Source organism: Chiloscyllium plagiosum, unplaced genomic scaffold (assembly GCF_037043375.1).
Source record: "Chiloscyllium plagiosum isolate Xiang-an unplaced genomic scaffold, Cpla_swu_hap1 HiC_scaffold_53X, whole genome shotgun sequence".
Taxonomy (NCBI): domain Eukaryota; kingdom Metazoa; phylum Chordata; class Chondrichthyes; order Orectolobiformes; family Hemiscylliidae; genus Chiloscyllium; species Chiloscyllium plagiosum.
Window position 1 is genome coordinate 13,307,413 of NW_028270191.1, and position 8,804 is coordinate 13,316,216.

Genomic DNA, 8,804 nt, shown 5'->3' on the forward strand with positions numbered 1-8,804 from the left:
AGGAAGCACTGAGGGTGGCAAGGTCACAGAATGTACCCTGGGTGGGGGATCTCAATGTCCACCACCAAGAGTGGGCTCAGCAGCAGCATTACTGATCGAGCTGGTCAGGTCCTAAAGGACATAGCTGCTACCCTGGGTCTGCGGCAGGTGGTGGGGGGAACCAACAAGGGGGAAAAACATACTCAACCTCATCCTTACCAATCTGCCAGCTTCAGATGTATCTGATAATGGACACTGCAGAGGCTATGGGCCCTGACAACATTCCAGCAATAGTACTGAAGACTTGTGCTCCAGAACCTGCCGCTCCCCTAGCCAAGCTGTTCCAGTACAGTTATAACACTGGCATCTACTCGACAATGTGGAAAATTGCCCAGGTATGTCCTGTACAAAAAAGCAGGACAAATCCCACCCAGCCAATTACCGCCCCATCGGTCTACTCTCGATCATCAGGAAAGTGATGGAAGGTGTCACCAACAGTGCTATCAAGCAGCACCTGCTCAGCAATACCCTGCTCAGTGACGCCCAGTTTGGGTCCCACCAGGGTCACTCAGCTCCTGACCTCATTACAGCCTGGGGTCAAACATGGACAAAAGAGCTGAACTCCAGAGGGGTGGGGGGGTGGGGGGAGGGACAGCCCTTGACATCAAGGCTGCATTCGACCGAGTGTGGCATCAAGGAGCCCTGGCAAACCTGGAATCAATGGGGATCAGGGGGCAAACTCTCCGCTGGTTGGAGTCATACCTGGCACATAGGAAGATGGTTGTGGTTGTTGGAGATCAGTCATCTCAGCCCCAGGACATCTCTGCAGGAGTTCCTCAGGGTAGTGTCCTGGGCCCAACCATCTTCAGCTGCTTCATCAATGACCGTCCCTCCACCATAAGGTCAGGAATGGGGATATTCGCCAACGATTGCACAATGTCCAGCACCATTCGTGACTCCTCAGATACTGAAGCAGTCAGTGTCCAAATGCAGCAATATCTGGGCAATATCCAGGCTTGGGCTGACAAGTAGCAAGTAACATTCATGCCACATAAATGCCAGGCAATGACCATCTCCAATAAGGGACAATCTCACCCCACCCCCCCCCCCCGCCCACCCATTGAAGTTCAATGGTTATACCATCACTGAGTCCCCCAATATCCTGGGGGTTACCATTGACCTGAAACTCTGCCGGGCTTGCCACATACACGCTATGTCTACAAGAGCAGGTCAGAGGCTGGGAATCCTGCAGCGAGTAACCCCCCCTCCTGACACCCCAACGCCTGCCCCACCATCTCCAAGACACACGTCAGGAGGGTGTTGGAATACTCCCCACTTGCCCCTGGATGGGGGCAGCTCCAACAACACTCAAGAAGCTCAATACCATCCAGGACAAAGCAGCCGCTTGATTGACACCATATCCACAAACACCCACTCCCCCCCCACCGACGCTCAGTAGCAGCAGTGTGTACCATCTACAAGATGCCCTGCAGGAATTGTCTCTGCTAATAGGTGCAAGTATCCCCTATGCCTTCTGAACCAGCTTAGCTGCCTGCCCTGCTACCTACAGGGTTCTGTGTGTATATACATCAAGGTCTCTCTGATCTCCAGTATTTTCCAGGGTCCTACATTTGGAGTGTAATCCCTTGCCTTGTTCGTTCTCCCCTACCTCACACTTTTCAGTATCAGATTCCATTTCTCACTGCTCTGCCCACTTGGCCAATCCACTGATGTCTTCCTGCAGTCCACGGCCTTTCCTTCTCACTCTTTAACACCTTTCCAATTTTTGTAGATTCTGAAAACTTGTTGATCACACCCCCCTACATTCAATTCCAAATCAGTAATGCGTCCCACAAACAGCGAGGCTTCCAGTGATAGAAACATCCCTCGACCATCCCCCTCAGCTTCCTGCCTCTCAGCCTGTGGTGGATCCAACATGTCACCTTGCCTTGGATTCCCATGGACCCTTACTGTCTTGGTCAGTTTGCCATGAGGGACCTTAGCACCAGCCTTGTTAAAGTCTACCTCGACCACATCAAGTGCATTCCCCTCATCAACAGTGCTGGTTACATCTCTAACCAAACTTTGTCCAATCTCCCTCTCTTGCTCTCGCTCTCTCTGTCTGTCTGTCTCCCTCTCTCTCTCTCTGTCTCTCTCTCTCTCTCTCTGTCTCTGTCTGTGTGAAAACTCCCTCTCTCCAAGCCCTCTCTCTCCACCTGAACACCTCAACCCTGTCCAATCTTCTTCTCTCATCGGAACTATCTCCCTCTGTCCAGACACCCCTTCTCTCTGTCCGATATGTCTTGCTCTGTTTCTTCCTCTCTGATCTCTTTCTCTCGAGACAAAAACTCTTCCTCTGCAACCTCTCTCTCTCTTCCCAAACCTTGCCCCTGTGTCTGCTCGCTCTGTCTGTTCTCATTCTAACTTTCTCCTCTCATCCCTTTGGGACTGTCACTGTCTCTGTTCAGGACTGGATTTTTTACAGGCTCTGCCTTTTGACGGGATCGGTGACTAATGATTGCTTCGCTTTCTCTCTAAAGATGTTCAAATCCCCGATACAATCGATCCCACTGGGCCAGATGTTGTCTTTGTGAAGGACGTCGTGTGTTACTTATCCTTCCTGGAGGGAGGCCAGCCTGAAGATAAGCTCAAATGTGAGTTCTGGATTGGATCAAATGTGTGTTTCCGATCTTTAGAAAATTTGGCTTGTTTCATGAGCTGCTCAACTTCCTGAAGATGTGAAGTTCCTCACACAACCTCAGTAGCGATGTGACAATGTTGCTAGGCCGAGTGAGCCTGAGACTGTGTGATACTTTTGATTTTTCTCGTTTATGTTAAGAATGACTTTAGTGTTAACTATTATTTTTCGACTTCATCTATGAAGGTCTGTGTCATGCTTACATTTTAACACTGTCTCTTTTACTACTTTGAACCTGAGTTTTTTTTAACCTAAAATGGCGCCGTGTGTGGCAATGTTAGACTTAGACACTTTGAGGACGAGTGGCAATCAACTAAATTGGGGTGGCAAGGTGGCTCAGTGGTTAGCAGTGTAGCCTCACAGCGCCAGGGAGGCAGGTTCGATTCCAGACTCGGGCTACTGTGTGTCTGTGTGGAGTTTGCACATTCTCTCCGTGTCTGCGTGGGTTTCCTCCGGTTTCCTCCCACAGTCCAAAAATGTGGATTGGCCGTGCTAAGTTGCCCGCAGTGTAAGATGCATTAGTCAGAGGGAAATGGGTCTGGGTGGGCTGCTCTTCGGAGGGTCGGTGTGGACTGGTTGGGCCAAAGGGCCTGTTTCCACACTGTAGGGAATCGAATCTAAAAAAATGGCCATGCAAGAATTTCAGTTTCGCTCACCAATAATTTATACTTCTTTTTCAAAAGTTGTTGTGCAGTTATGAGGTTTTTTTTTTTAAAAATTACTATTGTATTTTTGGGACTGTATCTTGAAATGGAGGGTAATCGAAGTCCGACCTGATTGTTCAAGATGTTTGGAAGGTTTGAATTATTTCACTGCGAGGAGTCATTGGCAGCAGCCTCCGAGATTACAGCGACTCAGCTCTGAGTCTCCCGTGGTCCTGGGAGGGTATCGCTTTATAACCCGTACTGAGCCAAACTGTACGTTGACCTCGAAGCTAAAGAGAGTTGGGATCAAGGAGGGCTCATGAGCATTTCTGCCTGGACAAAGATTGAAATGAGTAAATAGGATCCGATAGTCGCCATGGGATGACAAGGACTGAACTCTGAATATCAGAACGTAGAGCTGTACAGCATAGGGACAGGACCCTTCGGTGCAGGATGTTGTGCCAAATTAAACTCATCCCATCTGCCTGCCCTTGGTCTGTATCCCTGCACTCCTTGCATATTTGTGTGTTCATTTAAAAGTCCCTTAAACACCCCTGTCCTGTCTGTCTCCAACACCACCCCTTGCAACGTGTTCCAGACTCCTACCACACTCTGTGTTAAATACTTAGCCCTCACAGCTCCTTTGAATTCTCCCCCTCTCACTGTAAATGCATGCCCATTAGTTTTAGACATTTCAACTCTGGGGATAGAAGATTCAACACTATCTGTATGTCTCAGAATTTTATCAAGTCTGCCCTCAGCCTCTGCCATTCCGGAGAAAACAACCAGAGTTTTCCAAGCCTCTCAAGAGCTCATACCCTCTAATTCAGGCAGCATCCTGGTCAGCCTCTTCTGCACCCTCTCCAAAGCCTCCACATCCTTCCTGTAATGTGGCAACCAGAACTGAACACTATACTCTAAGTGTAGCCTAACCAAAGTTTTATAAAGCTGCAACATGACATCCCGACTCTTGTACTCAACTCCCCGACCAATAAAGGCAGGCATGTCATATGCCTGCTTTACCACCCTTTTGAGGGCATATGATATTCCCACAGAAGAGGAAGCAACAATTACGGATGATCTCGGTTCAGGAAATCCAAATGTAAAATCGGTTTGGGCGGAAATGAGGAATAGGAGGGGCAAGGCGTCACTTGGGGGAGTGGTCTACAGACTCCCGAACAGTTACCATAACATGGGACAAAGTTTACACGAATAAATATCGGGTGCTTGTGATAAATAGACGACAATAATCACAGGCGACGTAAATCTGCATGTCAACAGGAAACGTCCGATTGGCAGGAGTAACCTGGATGAGGAATTTGTCGAAGGCTTTCGAGAGAGCTTCTGAAACTGACCAGAGAGCAGGTTCTGTTTGGCCTGGCATTGTTTAATGAAGCAGGATGAATTAATAACCTTGGACTTCTATCGAGCAACAACGACAACATGACTGAATTTGGAAGGGGAGAAGAATGGATCTCAGACTAGTGTTTTAAACTTAAAAAAAAAGATAACTATGGCCATAAAAGCTGAGCTGGTTGAAATGAACTGGGATAGATTTGTATATATTTTATTATGTACAATTGAATACTTAGGATAACTGTAAAGAAAAATTAACCATCCATGCTTAACCAATGATGTTAAATAAAGTACCAAACTTAAGGAAGAAACATCTAACGGCGTAAAGCTGAGTGGCAGAACAGATGATGAGTCAGAACAGAAAGAATGGCAGGTAATGACAAAAACGGTTAGTCAGGAAAGAGAACTTCGAGTGTGAGAGTAAGCTTGCTAGAAATGTGAAAACAGACAGCAGGAGTTTCTGTAAGTATCCATAAAGGAAAGCAGTAAACCAAGTCTTTAAGTGTTGGTCCTCTAGAGAGTGAGGATGATGAGTTCCAGGAGATAAAGAAATGGTTGAATGACTGAATATTTTGCTCCTGTCTTCATTCTGGAGGATACAAAACGCAGTAAGAGCTGTCAATCCGGAGGCGAAAGGTACCTGTTGAAAATATAATCACAGGGGAAGCGTACCTGAGCAAGCTGCTAGAGCTGCGGGCTATCACATCTCTGGCGCCTGACTGACTTTACCCTCGGGTATAAAAGAGGCTGCCAATGAGGAGTAAATGCGATGGTGTCAATTTCCCAACATTCAAAGATTCTGGAAAGGTCCCACCAGACTGGCAAGTCACAAATATCACCCAGCGATTCAAGAAGGGAGGAAACTGGAAACTAAAGGCCGGTTAGCTTGACCTGTGCCTCGTCAGAATTGATCATAACTGGCCATTTGGGAAAACTCAGGGTAATCAGGAAGAGTCGGTACGGTTTTATAAAAGAGAAATCCTGGATAACCCAATTAATTGGGATTCCTTGAAGGAGTAATGTGGGCTGTGGCTGACAGAGACTCCATTGATGTGCTGTGCTTGGATTGCTTTGAACGCCTCATCTTCCACCTCGGGACCCTCCAACCCTACGGCATCAGTGTGGACTTCACCAGTTTCCCCTCCCCCCACCTTCCCCCAGTTCCAACCTTCCAGCTCAGCACCATCCTCATGACCTGTCCCACCTGTCAATCTTCCTTCCCACCTACCTGCTCCACCCTCCCCTCTGACCTATCACCTTTACCCCCACCTCCATCCACCTATTGCACTCTCAGCTACCTCCTGCCCAGCGCCACCCCCCCCTCCCCCCCCTCCCATTTATCTCTCCACCTCCCGAGGCTCCCAGCCTCATTCCTGATGAAGGGCTTTTGCCTGAAACGTTGATTTCCCTGCTCCTTGGATGCTGCCTGACCTGCTGTGCTTTTCCAGCACCACTCTAATCTTGATTCTGATCTCCAGCATCTGCAGTACCCACTTTTTGCCTTGGATTTCCAGAAAGCAAGGTTCCACATAAACGGGGTTTTTTTTTTTGCATAAAACAGAAGCTTTTGGGGAAACATATTGGCTCGAACAGAAGACTGATCAGTTTCAGAAAACAGCGAGTCTGGTTCAATGGGTTTTGGTCTGACTGGCAGGAGTAGGGGCCTACAGGTGTCTCTGCTAGGACCTCAACTTCTCACCATTTCTATCAATGACTCAGCTGAGGCTGCTGAAGGCACACTCGCCAAACGTGATAGGCCGAGATAGGTCGAATCGGCTGTTGCAAAAACAACACAACAGCCTGATATCGATGGGCTAGTGAGTGGGCAGATGGAATATAATGTGGCAAAACGTGACAGGAAAAAAACGGAAAGCAGTGTGTTATTTCAACGTGAAGGACTGTAGAGTCGGAGGTGCAGAGGAAGTTAGGTGTTGTCGTGCATGAGTCACTGGTCGGTACTGCACACAATCGACAAGGCTGATGGGATGCTGTCCTCGAATGTAAGAGATATTGAACACAAAAGTAAGGAGATGAAACTTCAGTGATCCTGGTGAGACCAGCTGCTGAATGCTGTGTGCAGTTTCGGCCTCCTTATTTAAAGATAGATGCAGCACTTTATGTTTGTGGCACTTTAAGGCATGAAAACACGCACAAGATGTCAGCTCTCAGCTGCCAGTCAGAATCTCTTTGAAGGTGTTTGGCTTCCCTGGCAATTGTAGCGGGTGAGGTCACCAAGATTGAAGCTGTTCAATTGGTCGAGAAAATTTCAAATGTCCCACTGACAGGTTTAAAGTGGGGTGGCGGGCACCTGGGGAGAGGGGGCGCTGGCGTCATGGTAACATCACTGGACTGTAGGCCGAGGCTAATGCCTGCAGGTTGGAATCTCACACAACCGCTAGCGGAACATTAGGTGAGGCTCTGTGATGGTGACGACGCCACTATCAGCAAAAAAGAAAACACATGTGCTTCACAAATATCATTTGAGAAAATCTGCCATCCTTACCCAGTCTGGGACGGGGCAACACATGCAGGAGATACCCAGTGAATCCCTTCTGGAATTTCTTACAGCCCTGGGCAGAGCAGATGCTGAGCCAGACCATCATGCCCCTGGACAGTCTGCTTTCAGTGGTAAGAGTCAGTGAGGGCCTTTGCTGAATTTGCTGAGCTGCCTGAGGAAGAAGAGGCAGCGTTGTTGTACCTGACTGACTGTCACATCTACGTGGGAGGTCCAGGACAGATTGACGGTGATCGTCAAGTGAAAATAAGTGACGAGAGACTCAGACATACAGTCTCACATAAAACATAGAGAGTTCAGTGCTGGTCAGAAGGTCAGAGTGAAAGTACACCAAGGTGAGAAGATGTGTGTGTGTGTGTGTGTGTCAACAGTTGTTGCGAAGAGACTGGAAGATTCAGCAATCTGATGATAATTTGTCAGAGACTGTATCATTGTCACATCGAATACTCCCTTGTAAAAAGGAAACGTTACTAAAGGAGAGCTTGAGAAACCTTTGGAAAGGTGACCTGACCTGAAACGTGAACTCCGATTCCTCTTCACAGATGCTGCCAGACCTGCAGAGCTTTTCCAGCAACTTCTAGTTTTGTTTCTGATCACTGCTCACTGTCCCGGGCGGGGGAAATCACTGCTCACTGTGCCAGGGGTTTGAATGTGAATTGATTCAGCGCTTTCCCTGGGTCCTGGGTTTTGAATTCCCTTGTGCACTGGGTCCCTGTGAATCCCCTGTCTCAGTGAAAACGGTTTCCCATGTTGATCTGGATGACTGATTGGTCACGATTTGTTCCCCATTGTGAGATGTCTGCACCTTTCTGAAGTGGCAGCTCAGCAGCTGATATTTACCCTGTGCCAGCTCACTCATCCCCAGCCGACTCTGAAGTGTCTGTCGTGGGTGTCTGAGCCAGGACAGAGCGTGTTATCGGGGAAGGTATTGTCGTCCAGTCAGATCCTGTCCTCTGCACACCGCTGTCCCGATGTGTGCTCATGGGGAACATATGCTTTGTTCACTGACAGGCAGCCACATCAAGACCCAAGGGTAAAATCTGTCCAGGGACACTCCTAACAGATAGCTCCTGGTGAATCGGAAAGGAATTTTCTATTCAAGGTGCTGTTGGCTCTTATTGAAAGTGGAGCCTGATCATTTTGCTGTCTCTCTCTGTTTCCTTGCCAGTTACCTTCAAACTGTATGACACTGACGCCAATGGACTGCTGGACAGCTCGGTAAGTTTTGGTGTCACTGCTCAGGGCGGGTGGGCCCAGCATATTACCCTTTGTGGCAATCGCTTTCGTGTATAGGCTGTGTGTGTGTGTGTGTGTGTGTGTGTGTGTGTATGTGTGTGTGTGTGTGTGTGTGTGTGTGTGTGTGTGAGAGAGGGAGGGGGTGTGTGTGTATGTGTGTGTGTGTGAGGGAGGGGGTGTGTGTGTATGTGTGTGTGAGGGAGGGTGTGTGTGTGGGTGTGTGTGTATGTGAGGGAGGGTGTGTGTGTGTATGTGTGTGGGTGTGTGTGTGAGGGAGGGTGTGTGCGTGTGTATGTGTGTGTGTGTATATGGGGGTGTGTGAGGGAGGGTGTGTATGTGTGTGGGTGTGTGTGTGAGGGAGGGTGTGTGCGTGTGT

General features: G+C 48.5%; 1 protein-coding gene across 2 annotated transcripts in view; it reads left to right on the plus strand.

The window, feature by feature from the left end:
- The window catches only part of LOC122546469 (diacylglycerol kinase beta-like), a 211,190-nt gene that overhangs the window by 87,717 nt on the left and 114,669 nt on the right, over positions 1-8,804 (plus strand). For both annotated transcript variants that reach the window (XM_087985546.1, XM_087985547.1), the window contains exons 5-6: positions 2,520-2,633; positions 8,361-8,410. In XM_087985546.1, coding sequence (XP_087841672.1) covers positions 2,520-2,633; positions 8,361-8,410 — 164 coding nt within the window. The remainder of the gene's footprint in view (positions 1-2,519; positions 2,634-8,360; positions 8,411-8,804) is intronic.